Source organism: Parasteatoda tepidariorum, chromosome 1 (genome assembly GCF_043381705.1).
Source record: "Parasteatoda tepidariorum isolate YZ-2023 chromosome 1, CAS_Ptep_4.0, whole genome shotgun sequence".
In the NCBI taxonomy this organism is placed as follows: domain Eukaryota; kingdom Metazoa; phylum Arthropoda; class Arachnida; order Araneae; family Theridiidae; genus Parasteatoda; species Parasteatoda tepidariorum.
Window position 1 is genome coordinate 62171125 of NC_092204.1, and position 19456 is coordinate 62190580.

The 19456-nt window shown below is 30.2% G+C and overlaps 1 protein-coding gene across 1 annotated transcript in view; it reads right to left on the reverse strand.

Moving 5' to 3' along the window:
• The window catches only part of LOC107452662 (adenylate cyclase type 2 Ac76E), a 180921-nt gene that overhangs the window by 71313 nt on the left and 90152 nt on the right, over nt 1-19456 (reverse strand). Inside the window, exons 3-5 of the mRNA XM_016069209.3 lie at nt 12657-13010; nt 6808-6957; nt 184-335 (exon numbers count right to left, since the gene is read on the reverse strand). Coding sequence (XP_015924695.1) covers nt 184-335; nt 6808-6957; nt 12657-13010 — 656 coding nt within the window. The remainder of the gene's footprint in view (nt 1-183; nt 336-6807; nt 6958-12656; nt 13011-19456) is intronic.

The window sequence follows — 19456 nt, forward strand, 5'->3', positions numbered from 1 at the left end:
ATCGTACTAGAAAAATTACTTAACAGATGCTGATTAAAAACTATAAATAATTCGGCATACGCAGATTCAAATTTTTATATAATTATGGAATTTTAACGTAATGAAATATATTTGATGAAATATATTTACTACCATTTTACAATTGAGCTAAAAGGAAGTTTTGATGAGTGGATGGAATCTCACCTGACATTGTTATGCCTCTGAACATAGAGCTCATGAAAACGTTGCTTTGATTGGGCATTTGAACTTTGACAGGCATCAGCCATTTTGAGCATGATGCTTCTCTTCACTTCAGCAGCGATGTATGCGGGTATAACACTCAACAACAGCTGTTCCTAAAAACATGAATAACTTATTAAACTAACGTATTATTTGCAATAATTGCTTTATTATTTATAATAATTGCTTTATCATTTATAATAATTGCTTTATTATTTATAATAATTGCTTTATCATTTATAATAATTGCTTTATCATTTATAATAATTGCTTTATCATTTATAATAGTTGCTTTATTATTTATAGTAATTATTTTATCATTTATAATAATTGCTTTATTATTTATAATAATTACTTTATCATTTATAATAATTGCTTTATTATTTATAATAATTACTCTACCATTTATAATTATATTTTTTTGGCTTTTCAAATATTCATTATGAATTTTATTTTATATCCGTCGATGAACAGCCGGCCCAATTTTTTGGGTTTACCACTACTAATGTTCAACTCGGTAGCAGTGTAATTTTTGAACCAATCCAGAAGACAAGAAAACTCCTGGATCAGTACCCCAAGAGTTATTGATTTGCTATGGAAACTTGGAAGACTTTAAGACTCGACAGATTTAACGTGCATTAGTCGCCATTTACTGACCGGTGGGGCTTGAACCCACGAACTCGTGGACATGGGCCCACTGCCCTACTAACCAGGCTATCCCAGGCCTAATTATGAATTTAAAGTAAAATTTTTTGTAGTTAAAGAACTATTGAATGAAGTTTTATTACAAGAAGTTAAATCTCATAAGACGCATAGCCAAACTATATTTAACGACAAAAGAGGGTGCGATTGTTCTTGTTTTCCAGGGGAGCCATCTATTGCCAGGAATTCGACTTCTGCCACACCATACGTCACACCATTTATAGGGCGGACCATACATCCATTCATTCATCGTAATTTTGACCTGAATCAGAGAACGATCGATCTCCAATCCAGTACTCCCAGAGGTATTGATTTGTTATGGGAACATGGATAACTTTTGCGACTCGACAGATTTAACGTGCATCAGTCACTTTACTACACCGGGAGTCTTCGGCTGGCGGGGTTCGAGCCCACGAACTCTCGGCCTTTTATTACATTATTATTATTTTAAATAACAGCCTACATCTTAACACCAGCCGCACTGGCATAAACCACAAAGGATCACTTTTTTAGGTTTTTACTGTATATTAATACTATGGTTTTATTGCATATACATGTCAATAAGACAATTTTATTGTTTAAAACTATATGTGATTTATTTTTAATTAAATTTTGTATTTTATTTCGTAAACTTTTTAATTTTAAATAATTTCAAAAAGCAGCTTGTCTCTCGACACAGGTCACACACGCATCAACCAAAATGGATCACTGGTCAGAGATTTTACTATATATTGATTATTAACAAAAATTCGTTTATTTGAAGAAAAAAAGCTTTAATAATTTTAACAAGGAAAGCTGATTGTCTAGTTAAGAGTTTTAAATTTTAAAATTGTGATTTTTTTTTTGTAATGCTCGGTGATAATTTTAAAAATAAAAAAAAATCCCTGTAATTTCCCAAACCTAATAATTGTAAAACGAAGTTTTTTCTAAAAAAAACAATTTAAAATAATCAATTCCTGCTTATTTGGCAAAAATAATTTTAAAAAAGTACTGATTTAACATTAAGAAATGAAATTAAAATTGTTTTAAAACTTATTTTAAAAATGAGAGAAAGATTACGGTTCAGAACTATGATTAAGTACTTTTCACAATCATGCATAAATAATTTTAAATAAATACATAAGTATTCCTAATTAATGAATCAAACAATCATAAAGTATGAAATATCAAGCAATTAATACAACATATGAAAATAGATAAAATAAAATACCAAACAATTTAATTTACTTAACTGTAATCAATGAAACTTACTTAAAAAAACTAAATTTGTTAAAAAAAAATTCAAATGTACTATATTCGTGAATATTTAACTTTTTACTACATACATAGATAAGTAGATATTCTTTAGAAAAGCATTTTAAATAACTATCAATTTCTGAAAAAGAAATTGATATTATTTGAAGACTCCTATTTGAAGAAATAGGAAAAGCATTTTATAGAGAAAAATACAGTTTTGAAAGTTTAAAGTATTTCGAAAGTTCCGAGAATTTAAGATTGAATTTGAAAGTTTTTCATTTGAAATTTAAATTGTTTTTGAAAAATATCAAACATTTTCAAGATTTGATTCCTTGAAAAAAAGCTCTACAATAGAAGTTATAAGTAATGTGGCGGAGAGCATTTAATTAAATCCACTGTTGTTTTAAAATACAGAAACGTTTTCTTCTACAGTTGAATAATTTTTTATGACGAACCCCTACTTAACAAATCAATTGCATTGGCTATAAGTTGGTTGCTCTGTCAATTTCAATACTGAATTGGGATGAAGACACGTCTTATTTGAAAAAAAAATGCTAGAGTTCCTTGTAAAGAATATATTAATTTTCATTCAGTAATTAGATTTTAAAAAATACTAAAAACATGGAATTATTGATTTTGGAAATTATTTTTGATTTAGTACATAACTGTAGTACAAACATGATGCTGAATTCAGAATTTTACTATTTTTGATCTTTTAAAACTGAATGAACATATCCTTTATAATGTATGGTTCAAATTCCAAAAAATAATTATTTTATTTTATTTAATAACCGTCGTTGAACAACCGACTCAATTTCCGAGTTTACGACTACCAATGTTCAACTCCATAGCCTTGTAATTTTGAATCTAATCCAAAAGACAAGGAGACTCCTGGATCAAGTATTAGGAGAAATCTGTCTTCATGGAGGACTTCTTGATGGAACTAATCCGTATTTGCGTTAAAGGGAGGAAAACATGAAAATCTAACACGGTTCGCCTGACGGTAACGGGACTCTAACCCATGATCAGTCTACCAGTGAGAACATTTCACGTCAGCATTGTGGTCGGGGCGAGCCGTTTCCAGAATTCGCATCGACCAGCCATCGCTGGGATTCGTACCTGGCTCACCTCATTGGAAGGGGAACATTCTATCCCCTGAGCCACCATGGCTGAAAAAATATAATAATGGTAAATTGCAGTTAAATTATAAATATGTTTGCATTTCAAATAATTATTGATCATAACTTATTACTTTAAATAGTTCACTGATAATGCTGACTGGACTTTGTAGTGGTCAGTTCAAATCCCGGACAAGGCATGGATGTTCTTTCATTCTTAGTATAATTTGTCCTTAGTGTGGGAGCAACGTCGGCCCACCTAATATGGTACCCCCGAAAAAGTGGCCAGCAAATTTGCCCTACTGATACTTCACTAACGAAAGTTAATAGGTTGAGAATTGAAAAAAAAAGAGTTTATCGATTATTTATTATTCTCTCTAAGTAGCGTTTTCAATATACGAAAAATAAATAAAAATTGCTTTTCTTTCCTCTAAAATGGCACACTATAACATTTTAGAAAGTTGTCAATTTTTTAAAATCAAATTAAACACACTAACTTCACTAGAATGAGATCGAAGATTTTTAACTCATTACATAAATATACGGTAGAGTTTAAAAGAAGTAAAAAAAAGCATATGTTTTCAATATTTTCACATCAAAAGCAAAAAAAAAAAACAATAAAAAACTTACCGAGACATTCAAACTACTTTTTTTTCCTTTATTAAGTAATTCAATTAATAACATCCTATGGATAATAATTCACTGTAACAATCCTTCAAGCTTATAAAGAGAGTGACGTGCATTTTATAAATGTTCATTTTTCGTGAACGAAGCTGGAACATTCTCAATGCCAGTAAAGATTTTAACTCAGAGAAAACTATTTTAGCGTTATGATGTCATTATTTATATTAACTGGTTTAGTTTAATTTATAGATTTGTAATAAGATTAAAAACTCAAACATCAAATTTACTTCAACTAGTTTAAGTATTTATGTGAAATAAAAATACTTACACATCTTAAAATTTTTTCCAAAAATAATTTACATTTTGTAATGCTCCTACTAATCCCCTCGTATCTTCAACATACTCACTGTCAAAGTATCATGGCTTTGCGCTCAAAATAGAAAACCATAACTATACTGTGATGATTACTACAGACAAACCAAGAATTTCTCAAGAGGTACATAAACGGATAAAAAAAATCTGCCTCGTGAATCACAACGGTTATATTTTGAAGAGATATTTCTTAGATGAAACAAGAACGAGAGTCATAATCCAGAGTAAAATAAATTTCACAAGAACCAGTAAAAGAAATAAATAGGAAAGATATAGCGGGGAAAAAAAGGTTTGTGGGTTTTATGTCCTTTCTAAATAATTCTCCGTTTCAGAAACCTTTTTTATTTTCAAACGGTAGAAAAGGAAATATAAATAATTTTTAATGGGATTTTTTTCGAGGGGGATTATATTTTAAAGTGTTTTATTGCATATGGTCGATTCCCCGAAATTATCTGATAAAGTACACTGTAAGAAATTTTCCAAAAGAAATGATTAAATAACGATTTATTTCATTCTTATTTTGCCATATTCAAACATAACAGCCAAATAACCGTAAGTAAGGTGTTATTCAAACTGTTAACGGTGGATGAAAACCATTTATTAACTGCTTTCGCCTAATACTATTACGCAACCAGAATTTTATCGCACCAACTAGTCCCACCTAATGAAAGCACTTAGTTTTTTGCAGCTGGGTACATATTATAGCCGAAGACGAAGAGGCTAATCAGTCAATCTCACGGCCGACAGAATGGGGGATCGAGTCCCAGGGTTGACACAACAGCATTTCTTCTATACCTATCAACACGGGAAGAGCTTTCAGTGTCATGCACTCCGCAATTTGTGATCCTGGACTATTACAATATAATACTCTCCTTCACGCATAGATAGAAACACCATAAAGCTTTTAATACAAAAAAGTCTAGTATTTCTCATATCTTAGGATAAGGAAAACATCCAGATAAACTAATTCAACTAAATTCCTAGTTCTTGATAAAACACAACTTAACCGCAACCTAACTCCAACACCCATTACCTAACGAATGGCCTGACTGTAATATCTAGTTAAATTTCTTTTTTTTTTTACGGTTTTGAAACCAAGCCAGTTGTAAATGGCTAAAAATACGCATAGTTTTGCTAGCATGTTTTTTAACCATACTAGTTGTAAACGATTTTAAAACTATAAAGGTAAAAAATGCTCTTTATCACAAACTTTACTGTTAATTAGATGAACAGACAGCTGTGATTATTTTACAGTAGATTTAGAAGGATAATTTAAACCGTATATGATAAAACAGGTTTGTCCCGGATTTGGACACAGTGTTAAAATCTGTAGCTAAAACAATGTTAATTATAAAAAGATTTATTAAACGTTGCTAATAATAATTATTATTATTAAATATTGCCAAGCATAAAAATGAATTGCAAACTTGAAAATACGTTCAAATGATCCCTCTTGTCATTCTATCTTGCATTTGTTGAATATTTGCATGAAAAATCATTTCGCTGAAGAAACTCAAAATTGGTGAAACTTTTAACGAACTTCGATCATAAAACTTTTAACGAAATTCGATCAATATTTATAGCTGTCAGACAGTTAATTTATTAAGTAATTTGAATTGAAATTTTGAAACTAACTGGTTAAGATTACACCCATGCCATGTTAATTTATTAAATAATTTATAAACAAAACTTTACAAAACATTAAAGTAAATTATGAGAATATGTTTTGGCTATTAAGTTTAAAATCTGCAATGATTTCATAAATTTGTTATAACGCAATTTTAATTTGTGTATTCTAGGCAGATATTAAATTTCTTACTTATGGTTTGAGCTCTAGAAATAGTTAAAGTTAGTGATAATCAAAATGAATAAAAAATCTAAAGACATGAAAAATTTTGATCAAAATTTTTTTTATGGCATATAACATTTCTTTAAAAAAATTTTGTAACATACACCATTCACACTTTTAAAGTTTCTTGTATTATTCAAATTTTAAATGTTCGGATCACAGAATGATCCTAACATGTATTCACATTTTTTAATTGTTATTACAGTATGGTTTTCTAAATAATAACATCTAGATAATACTTATTACATATAATAATATTAATTTCATCCCGTTGCTAAGATATTTACATGGAAAGTATCTTTATTTATAATATGTTAAAAATAATACAGATAATTTTAATAAACATGAACATACAAAATAATACTGATAATTTTTATCGCATCTAAATAAAAAAGTTCCAACAAAAATATTTAATAAATAAATGAAAAATTCTGTTTGTATTACCATCTAATTGGTGAACTTAGTAATTAATTTTGAAATTTTTTAATAATAAGTAAACTTGTTTATTTAGTTGAACACCGTAAACTGTACTCTCTCCCTACGAAATTTCTTCAGCCACCTGTCATTATTGAAACATCTAATGTTAGGCTTAGAAAATTATTACTTAGGAATGTTTTTCAACACAAATTTGAACTTACAATCATACTCGTATTATTATATTTGAAAACTCTGAGAATAAAAACTTACTTGTTGCTCCTTTTCATATTCCAATTTAATTCTAGATTCAATAAAAAACCGTGTACCAGCGAAAGTCTTATCATGGGATGCATCTGTAGTACGCCTATGGAAATATCCAATCAATGTTCCGCAGGTCAAAAACAAAGAACAAGCAGCAACCTATTCGAATTAAAAATACATATATTTGTATCATTTTTTTATTTTTAAAACAAAAATGAGTAAAAAACTAGAATTCCTTGTAAAAACATAGAGCTAGGTGATAGATATATCGTGAAATATCAATAGTTTTTCATCGCGATAACTATAATTGAAATAATATTCTCACGATATACCAATGCTTTAGGATAAATAGCGAAAGCACACTGAGTGTCTCACAGGTCAAATACAAGGAACAATCAGATACCTATTGAAAAGGGGGGGAAATGTAAATTTTTTTCTTAAAATTTGAAACAAAAATTATTTAAAAACCAGAATTCCTTGTCAAAAATAGAATTAGATGATATATCGGGAAAAATCTATTTTTTATCACGATAACTATAATCGATATATCGATAATCGATATAATCTAACGATATATTGTGAATACCGATGTTTTATGATAAATAGCGAAAGTACGCTAAGTGCTCCCCAGGTCAAGAACAACGAACAATCAGAAACCTATTAAAAGGGAAAAAAATGGGAAATTTTTTATTAAATTCTGAAACAAAAATGAGTAAAAAACTAGAACTCCTTGTCAAAAATGGAACTAGGCTATATATCAGGAAATATCAATATTTTTTCATCGCGATAACTATAATTAAATAATATTCCCACGATAGATTGTGAATACCAATATTTTATGATAAATCGCGAAAATACACTAAATATCGAATGCAATAAGGACTCGAGTACAATCTATAACGATAATTATCAAATTCAATAATATCGTGCTCATTTTCGACAACCATAAATATTCCAGGCGATAATATCGTGAATTTTATCTATTGAATGGTATTATCGTGAGTGTTGATAAATTTCATTTAGGAGACCAAACTATAGACTTTAAAAACAGTATAAATTAGTTAATTTTTATTTTTATAGCCGTCGTTGAACAGCCGACCTACTTTTATGGGCTTACGACTCCTAATACTCAACTCCGTAGCCTTGTAATTTTGAACCCAATCCAGAAGACAAGGGAGCTCCTGGATCGAGTATTGGGAGGAATTTGCCTTCGTGGAGGACTTTTAGATGGAGCTAATCCGCATTTGCGTTACATGGAGAGGAAGACCACGAGATTCTCCCATGGTTGGCCTGACGGCAGGGGAACTCTAACCCATGATCCGTCTACCACTGAGAATATTTCATGTCAGCACTGTGGTCGATGCAAGCCGGATGCGGAATTTGTATCGACTGGGATTTGGACCCAGTTCGCCTCACTGGCAGGCGAACGCTCTATCCCCTGAGCCATCGCGGCTCTAAATTAGTTAAATTGGAAAAATATCGTTATATGTCAGGAAATATAAATATTAATTGACAATGTTTCGCAAAATTAAAATTTTTATATCCCTTCAGCACTAGCCGAGAAAGAATGTTTTATTCTTCGATAATCAGAAGGATATCTCAGTTAATATTTATGTTCATTTTCACTGAAATTATGCCCTAATCCGAATATTTGCAATTCCATTAAAAACGAATCCTAAACAAATAAAATACTACAAGTTTTATGAATCTCTAAATAACGTTGCTTGAATATTTTATAGTTTGCCAAGCTATTTATTCATGCCATTTTTTTCCTTAAACATTGCTCAGTGCGTTGCAAAATATTCGATGTCGGGGAAAGATCGACAAATTGCATCCAAATCCAATCACATAAAGAATGAAATCCTCATTATTAAATACGAAAGGGAGTTCCATTTGTTATGTAAAAGAGAAATCAACATATAAAATTCAGATATTCTTTAGCATAGGCGAACTGGAAATAAATATGAATGCAGAAACGACTATGGAAGTATTGAACTTAAAAAAGAAATAAGGTTGTGTATTCTATTTTTATTATTGTTGCACAAAGAAATTTACATAAAAAGTATTATGCTGAAAAGTAATAACCTAAAATGAAATCAATGATGTCGCATGCACTAAAGCGAGTTACTAAAATTAGTATCTTTATGGATTTTGGAATGGTAAAATTTACATTTGTTTGTTTTTAAATAAATGCCTCAGGAGTCATATTTACGCTGAGTACTTTTAGTGTGAATTTAAAGGATTACAAAATAATTCATTTCAATGTTAATTCGTTTTATTTGAAAATTGTTCCAAGTTGATGTATAGCGCGTGAAAAGATTAACGAACCATCAACTATTTTCTACGTTGTTTAAAAATTAAACATATATGTATATTTATTATCAAATGTTGTTTAGTGAACCACGTTAATTTCTCTTTAAAAATAGCTCAATGGAAAGGAGTGAATAAACAAAATATTACAATTGTGAATATAAATTATTCCTACTTTTTAACACTGTAACTATGCTTAGCTTTTTTTTCTTTAAATTTTATTAAATTATGCATTACCTTCATTGCTTTTTTAATCAGTTTCTAACTACGCAATATTGTAAAAAAAAATAAGCAAAACACCCTGTATACTTCTTATCTAATTATCGGATTTTCATGTACTGGGACTTTATCTTAATGGTCCTTGACTGAATTGACTTATTAATTAGTGCAGACGATATATTAAGTTGCAGAATTAAACACCAAAACGTACTTTCACTGAATTAATATACCTTTTTTCGACGGATTATTGACTATAGGGCCACATTGTGGGTCGCCTAATTTGCCGATAATTATTTCCTCTGGTAGGGTACACTAGTACTCTTTAATATAATACGTGTTCCAGTTTAAATATTATGGGTTAAGGGGAGATATAGGACAATTTAGTAATACAGTAAATTAATCTCATATTTCCTCATTTTAACGCTATTCAACACACTATTATAAATATACATACATAGTGGGCCATATTGTGGGGTTCTTAATTGACTTATAATTTTTTCCTTTAGTAAGGTACCGTAGTACCTTGTAATATAATACATGACCCAGATGATTTCTGGTTTCCAAAATATAGGGGGGTAGCCTTAATCTGAGAAATATGTTCTTAATAGTTTGGTCAGCAGAGAGGACACCCTCGAATAATTAATATTAAGTCTTAGTATGTGGAAATATGGTCATGAAATCAAAAGTTATTCAGGGTGCTTTTTTGCTCCCATCAGAAATAATTCCTATTTAACTCTCAGCAAGTCACGCGTGTAATGCATGTCCACTATAAAATTTAAAAACTTTGCAAAATTTTTCGTTTTAACTAAACTATAATATGTTACTTCGTTTTGCTAAAAATGTCATTTTTATTAAATAAATAGTTATTTGCTTCCATAATATAGAACATGTAACGTGTGTCACCTTCATCAAACATTCTAACTTCGTGAAAAGGAGAGTGAAAAATTCCTTTGAAAACTACTTACGTTTCATTTCAAAATGCTTAAAATAGTCATTTTATAATAGTATGAACATCATTTGAATCACTTATATTTTATCTTTAAAACTCATTTCTTAAGAAATAAGTTTAAAAATCTCTATTAATATAAAAAGTTTTACAATATAAATAAAAAAGTTTCAGTTTCATATCATTGACTTTTTATTTAACTTTTGTTTTTTAAGTAAAGGGAACAAAAAAAATAAAGGAGGAAAGATAAATTCCTTACCTGTCAATTGAATGGGGGAGTATCTATTTTGGTATGCATAGGACTAGTAGTTCAAAAGTTATATGAAATACAGTGAATGCGAAGTGTAAAAAGCACAACATTTGGTTTATTCTTATTTATGGGTCAGTATCTAGACAAATGTGGTATTATTACCGGTACATTTTTTAAGCCAAATAGAATGAAATCGAAACAAAGTTCATGGAATAAATATTTCGAAAGTTATAGAAATGTCTGTGTACAAAATATACAATTTTGTACTTATGCCTTTTAAATTTTTTAACATAGCTCTATAGTCATGTTAAGTAATGAATCCTATGTATTGCTTTACTCTAAATTAAATGAGAACAAAAGCGAATCAATAAGAGAAGCAATCATTTTTACTTGCTTCCATTATACTTTTAAAACTAGATCTGAGAAATCAGTTTCGATTTTATTAGAATAAGTGTAGCAAAATGCTGTGCTCACTAGTCTAAGTAACAATTTGCACAGCATTAATAGATACAAATACTAATATTATACTTTTTGTATATGAAACCATAATTTCATGCCCTCAGTGCTATAAAATTAGCTCACCTAGAAAAAGTTTTTAGTAAAGTCAAACTAGACGAAATTTTACAGTCTTGATATGAATAAGTCTTTAACAAAATCAAAGCAAACTGATAATTTATTGCGGGAAAAATTACAAACTATAGAAGTTTCTAGTACTATCTTCTTCTAGAACAAATGCAGGATACGATACAGTCGATCATTGAGGCATACATGTCCAGTATGTTGCCTTGCGGTGCCTCGGTCCACGGTTGCAGTAAAAAAAAATTTTTTTTAAAAATTTTAAATCGACTGAGCTTGAAAGCTGTCCAACTCGCCGTCCCAAGTGGTCCAAGATATGCTCGTCCGTTAACAAATTGGAAAATTGAGCAGGCCAGGGAAGGGTAGTAATGTGACGGAGACATTCCTGTGACACCCTTACTGAGAGTGGCAGAGCATCGTCTCATTGAAATATGAGTCCCGGGAACCCTGTCATGAGTGGTAGTTCATGTACCTGAAGAATGTCGTGCATGTACTGCTGTGCTGCCATGGCAGCGGCGATCAACATTTGGAGTTATCGTGTGTCTAATGTGATCCAACCCCGTACCATCACACCAGCTGTAGAAGCTGCGGGCTACTGTTCAGGCTACCGTAGCCTTCGTTTGGAGTGGTGTCACGATTGGACTTCAACTGACTGGAACTAGATCACCAGTAATGAATCCAGATGTAATTTGAGTAACGATGATCATCGTATACGAATGTGAAGGATCCATGGTGAACTCATCAAACGTGTACAACAGCACATTATTTCTACAATTGGTGAGATGCTATGAGATGTCATTGTACATGACACACGGTCACCCCTAATATTGATTCATAGCAACAAGACAGCCCACTGATTCGTGCGCAACATGTGTTTCCCGCATGTGTGTTGCCATCTATGCAGATCTCCCAGAAACCATTTTCAACAAGACAATGCTCAGCTACTTACAGGTGTACCAGGAATGCCTCCGCTATTTTAACACTCTTCCCTAGCCTGCTCAATGCCCAAATTTGTCACCGAATGAGCATATCTATGAGCATTTGGGGGTGGCAGATTTGGTAGCCTCTGAGTTTAATTGATTACAACTGTGCAACGAGATGACGCAGAGCATCATAACAGATTTGTGTATCTCAATGCTAGACCATATCGCATCCTGCATTGCGTTAGAGTTGGTCTAAGAGGGTTCTAAACTTTAATTCATTTGTATTTTTTTCCTTCAATAAGTTACTTTTTTAACACGTAACACGCACGTTTCGTAAAATTTCATTCCATTCCTCTACCCAGGTGCGGAAACTTTTATGGCACTCAGTATACATACATATTAGATATCGTATTAAATTTTCATGCTGACTTTAATTTTAGCAGCATACTTTTAGCAATCTTCAATCGTCAGAAAAATAGAAATGATTATTTAAAATGCTATAATACATGTGTTGTTTCAATTTTTAAAAAAATACTTTCGTCAAAAAATCATCAAAAACTCATCCATAAAAATCATTGCTCTCATTCGCTCTATATTTCAAAAGAAGTGAAAATAAGATAATCTATACACTTACCTGTTTTTCTAAATTTCCAGTATCTGTATTTGCAAGAACAGCTTCCAAAGCTACTTGAGATAGGGCAGTAAGAACAGCAATCACACAAGCGACCAGCAAAGGCAGAGAGAGCATTGTATGAGACACAAAAACTGCGAAGTAAACAAAAAGTGCATTGTCTGTAGTGCGACGATGAGTTCTACTGTAAGAGCAGACCACCAAAACACCCAGGAGACAGAGCCAAACTCCTGCTGACACAAGCCAAGAGCAATGAGCGAAAGAGCGTTCTAGGGGAACCATACAAACAAAGAGCAGAGCCAAAATGCCTACAACAGCTGATATGGTGAATATTCTAACATGATCCTCCCAAATGTCCTGTAAATCAATAAATTCAAATTTGATTATATTCTTTTAATAAACTTAAAATTATACACTAGCCTGTAAAAATCTTTGGTCAAACTTAATATTGTAGGTGGTTGATTCCAAATATAGTAAAATAATGCATAGTTCAATTTCCATAATCAACAAGAAAGCAAAATCAGAGTTTTGAAAGATACAGTTTTTACAGCTGCCAGGCAATCAATAAAAAGTGTTTTTTGTATTAAATGGTTTTTTTTATGCTCCAATGCTCCAAAAAAACGGACCACCCTGAATAACTTTGATCTAATGATTGAATCTTCACGTCCAAACTTAATGGTTCAAGAGGGTGACCTCAAATATGCTAATTAATTAGTGCAGACAATATTTTAAGTAGCAAAATCGGACATAAAAACGTATTTTCACTGAACAAGCATACCCTTTTTTCAACGGATTCGGATTTCTGAACCTAGAAATATAGGGTGTAGCCGCAATTTGAGAAATATGGTCCCCATAATTTGGTCGGGACAATAATCCAAAGTTCGAAACAGTCATTAACAGTTAATGTTAATTTTTCTTTATGCGCATTTTGCTGTATCTAGAGAACTTTTATGCAAATTGAAAAATGCTTACACATAATTAAGAAATTTATTTTTCCAAAGATAATTAATTCCTTTCGAAAAAAAATTCTTAGAAAATATTTATTGTTTTTATTATTTTATTTAATAATAGTTAAAAAATTTTGAATTCTCAGGTAATTCTCTCTTTGCGTCATTTTAAAGTCTGCAATTTTGCATGGAAAAATACAAAATTTAAACGAAATCAGTTGAATAGTTCTGTGAAACCCAATTTTAAGGAAGCCGACTATTTAAAATTTGATTTCTCAGGAACTATTAAGTCTATTTCGCCCAAATTTTGCATTTTGCCATGCAGAATTACAAACTTCGAAATAACCTAAAACATTACGTATCTTACAATTCAAAATGTTTTCGACTATTATTAAATAAAATAATAAAAAATAATACATATTTTCTAAAGTTTATTTTGTACATCAAATTATTATATGTGAAAAGATTAATTTTATAGTTGAGTGCAAAAAAAAAAAAAATTCAATCTCGAGACATGGTGAAATGCACAAAAAGTAAAAATAACATTAAGGGGTCTAAACTTTGGATCGCTCTCTTAACAAAACTATGGGGACGATATTTCCCAGATTGCGGCTATCCGCTTTATTTAGGGGGTCAAAAAACCAAATCCATTGAAAAGAAGGTATGCTTATTCAGAGAAAGCACTTTTTTGTCTCTTATTTCGAGACTTAAAACATCGTACGCATTATATAATTAACATATTTGAAGTCACCCCCTCAAATCATTAATATTGAGTCCTAGAACGTTAAGATCCGATCATTAAATCAAAAGTTATTCATGGTGTTTAAATTTTTTTTGGCACACAGTACATCAAATTAAGTATTGGATAAATTTTGTTGATTATAATAATGATATTTAGTTAAAATGAAATTTTAACAAATAAGTTTTGCATTATTTTTAACAGAGTTCTATTTGCATTTTATATGTATATACCTTTAATTTAACATTGAAATTTGTCTTGTAGAATTTGTTCTTAAGAAATATAAAAGTGAGGAATATTCAAGTTTTATCCAAAGATGGTTACATTTACAATTAAATAGCAAGAATATTAAAAATTCCGAACACAAGTGTAGCATATGCGTTGGTCAGATTAATATAACAATGGGAACAAACTACAAAGAAAGCATAGCATCAAATGTCTTCCACAGTTGACCAAAAGCCTTTTGCACGCTAGTGTACCTTTGCTAATAAAATACATTTAAAGTTTATGAAACCATTATTTCTTTGCTGCTAATGATTTTGTTAAACTAATGAAAGCTAAAATTTCGAAACAGAAACGAAATTTGCATATATCTAGTGTGTAATAGATTTATGTTTTAGTTGACAAAATTTTGAATGGGTGTTTATTTATTTGGAACATCGTAGTATAATATTTTGCTTATCATTATCGCATAATACTCATTTAAAATATTTATTAAAAAAAATAGTTGAACATTTGAATAAAACACTCTTAAGTCGTGGAAGTACTTTATAGTTAGTATATCATTTACCTGAACGAATTTTGAAAATTAACTTAACTGAATATTGGAACTTCCGTCCCTTAAGGGCCTGACAATAAAAATTACTACGTCACTCTTAAAAAAATGTTGCTGCGCTGTTTAACCTGTGATTATAATAATTCAACCCTGTGTTCAATGCACTTTATAAACTTTGTGAAATTTGATAAAATATTTAAATGAAGATGTAAATTTTTAACTAAAACAAAAAAGACTAAAAATTTAAAGAACATTAATAAATATATTCACTTTTAAAGCTGCTATTTTACTCCTTAAGCGCGTTTTTTTAAAGAAATGTTAAAAATATTTTGACGTGGAATAATGTTAAATAACATTTTGCATGTAATGAAATAAAAAAAATTAAATTAAAATAATCCTTGAGTGAATACTAAGCATTATTAGACATTTTTTTAAAACTTTGGAAGCATTTTTTTTAGCTTCATATTTTCGACATAATCGACATAAATCTTTTGCTAAATTCAAAATTAACCAAAAAATTATCCTTTCAATTGAAGTATGTCGAAAATTTCTTGGTAACATTCATCTAATTGTCCTCTAAAGTATGTAGTATTAAAGAGAATTCGTTGTCTCAAATTTTTCCTCTTTTTTTATTTTTTTATAACAAGAACCATTTAAAGATAAGTCAATGTTTTCCCATTATCTTTCGTTTCGGATAATTGAATTGTTTCGCAAATATTTCGAAATCAGAATCAACTTGTTTCGAACCTAAAAAGAGGTTTCAGTTATGCTGTTACATACCACTTTTTGATAACCAAATATGTTTTAAAATAATGCAATGGAACTTGAAAAAAAAGAAAGAAATATAAACGAATAGAAGGCTAGTTGTGCATACAATTTATTGTAATTGTGTAAGCTATTCCGTAAGAATCTTTGATTTCTTTTTATCATGCATTGTTAGAAATTTCTCGGAAAAATAAATAACAATTTATTTAACTGTTAGTTTACCATATTGTCAAATAACCACAAATAATATAGTATTCAAACTGTTTACTGTGAGAAAAACTATTTAATATCTGCTTTAACCAAATAAGGTTAAACAACCAGAATTTATCGCACTAACTAGGCCCACCTAATGGAGCCACTTAGTTCCTTGCACCTGAGTACATAGCCTAAAAGGCTAATATGTCAATCTCAAGACCGACAGAATAAGGGTATGAATCCCAGTGTTGCCACCACAATATTTCATCCTTTCCCTTCAAGACATGAAGAGTTTCGAGTTTCCTGCACTCGTCAATTTGTGACCCTGGACTATTAGAATATCATACTCTCTAAATTTTCTTTAAAAATTTTATTTATGCAAATACATAGTTTGTAAAGATTTTTTAAATTATAGTAATAAAAAAAATTTTGAAAACTGAAATTATCATTCTGGATTTCAACGACTGTTTTCTTTATTTTTTTCGAATTCTTAAAATTGCTTAGCAATTTTAGTTTTGTGGAGAAAACTTTTTTACATTTTAAAAGAAAATAAATAAATTTATTTAAAAATAAACCCGTTCTTGACTGCAGTGTGAGTTTATATTGTCCCATTTGTATGGAAATACCATAGACTAAGTAAACTAACTTTTAAACTTTCCGAAACAAATACTAGTTTGTCTTATCTAAATTCTAATTAAAAATGACAACAGTCCCTTTTTTCTGCTTCCTTTCTCTAAATGTTTATCACCTTACGTGTTTATATTCGATCCCTCGAGTACTTTATATGCAATGCAGGAAGTTACGCGATAATTTTTTCTCTTAAAAAAAATTCCCTTTGAAACAACAAAAAAGATTATAAGGTTTTCTTACACTGTAACACCTTATCTTGACATTTTTTCTTTTATTACTCCAAAATTATTTAAAGATAGTTAAGAAAACAGTGAGAAACGGAGCAGCGTAATAAAACAATAACACAAATAGAACGCAAAAGTCATTAGAAATAATCCAATTAAGAACAAAATATCAAGGATTATTGAAATATTTTTTTTTATTTTATAAGTGGTTTCTTTATCGATGCATTTTTACTTAATTTTATAATCGGTGTTGAACAGCTAATCTATTCTGGATTTACGACTTTAACAATATTCTCTTTACTGTTAAAAAATTCTCGGAAAATATGGTTAAATAGCAAATTAATTAATTGTTAGTTTACCACATTCAACCAAAACAGTCGAATAATCATTGAAAGGATGGTATTCAAACTGTTAACTGAGAGAAAAATCGTTCACTGATTGTTTTCGCTTAATACGGTTTAGCAACCAGAGTTTTATCCGCGTCATTAAATTCTTGTAGCTGGGTAAATACAGTAGCCGAGAGGGCTAATCTATCAATCTCATTACCGACTGACGGGGGTTCTAATCCCATCGTTGACATCAAAATGTTTCCACTCTCTCAACACTTCAAGAGTTTCCATATTCCTGCACTTTCCGATTGGTGACCCTGAACTATTAGGATACGAAAATGTCATTCCCACAAAGCTGCTCAACTCAATAAAATCTAGTACCTATTTCCAGTTTTTCACGTTAGATGTCACCACCAGATGAACTAAACAAGCCACATTCCACGGCTCATTTAACAAAACATAACTCAGCCACAACCTAACACCTAAGTCCAATGCCTAACATGTCCTAACTTTAACGCTCAAGTAAATTTAATTTATACGGTTTTGAAACCATGCCGTTTCAAATGGTTACGAAAGACTTGTAATTTGGCATTCACAGTTTTTAACCATACCGGTCGTAAATGGTTTCAAAGTCGTTAAGGTAAAGAAACGTTCCTAACCGTAACAATTATGACTAGTTAAAGGGCAGACTGCTGCCGGATATTTTACCGTAATTTCAGAATAATAATTGTGACAGTGCTTCGAATTGTAAATTTGAACCTAATCCAGAAGACAAAGGGACTCTCGAAAAAACTCGCCTTCATGAAGACGTTTTAAGTTCGTTACAACACGATGAAAACATTGAATAAACCTTACGCGAATAAAGTATATTTTAACTTTCGTTACATATGTTAAGGCTAATCATGGCGATGCGCTAATTTTTTAAGTTATTAAATTACAATGCATTTCTGAATTTAGCAACAGATTTGGGAATTTTTTAACAACGTATTAGTAAATATTTTTGGATATTTAAAAAAAAAAAATTTTCTTAATTTTTTTTATTATTTTTGTACACAAATTCACAATATTTTTCTTTCAAGTTTTTATACTTTTACACTATTTACAATTTTCAAAGAAAAGTTATAACTTTGTTTCAAATCTAAAAATAATATTGTAGCATATTCATAGCATCTCATTGATTTAACTCATATTTTTAACTCTCATTCGATGCTTTGATTTTCCATCTGTCAAAACCTCCATTCCTCGAGAGAAAAAATTGTAAATAATTATTCATTGCTCCCCACGTCAGTATGAGGAAGCTAATTTAGTGAAATGTCAAAGACCTGATATCTAGAAATTCCAGGAATCCCTTTTAATGAAATCTTCTGGGAACTAAGAGAGCAGTTTAATCGTGTGAAATCTCTAGGGGGTCTTAAGCCTCTCTTTACATCTGGACTTGAAGTTGTAATGACATAGTTGAATCCTGCCTGTCTACATCAGCCCATCGGGGATTCCTTTTGATGCCTCCTGTTTTAAAGAAGAATATTTTTTGAATACTTTAATCAGACATGGCCGACAGTGTATCGACTTTTAATTCTCACTTATGTGCGTCTTCCTCTTTTACATTAATTCCTACTTTTTTTATGCTTTTCCACTGATACTGCCTCTGAGAAAAGATTGCTTGCGTCAAAAACTTATTTAGTGTAAGATATTAGTCAATGATGATTTCAAAAGAAACTACTTAATATTTTATTTATAAATTTCTAATAAAAAGCAAGCTTCAATGTCAACTTTTCTAGTTTTTTATAGCTGTTATAAGACTGAAATGTTCATTAATTTAAAACTAATATTTTTTAAAGCTATTTAGCTGTTTGATAAACTTATGGATCGTAAATTTGTGTTCATTACCCAAAAAATATTATTAAAGTTATTTTTGTTTCATCACCAGAATCTTTAAAATATTTTATATTTTACTTTTAAAAAAAAGCAAGTAAATAATAACTTTCGTTATCCACTATCTGTTTTTTTCTTAGCTTTTGCACGAATAAAAAGGTTATTAATTTAAAATATTTATTTTAAAATAATAACCTTCATATATATATATATATATATATATATATGTTCATTGAAGTTCAAAATCAAAATAAAATAAAGAAAAATTACAGACATATGAAAAAAGGGGGGGGAAGGAAAATTAATAATAAAAAAAAAATAACAAAC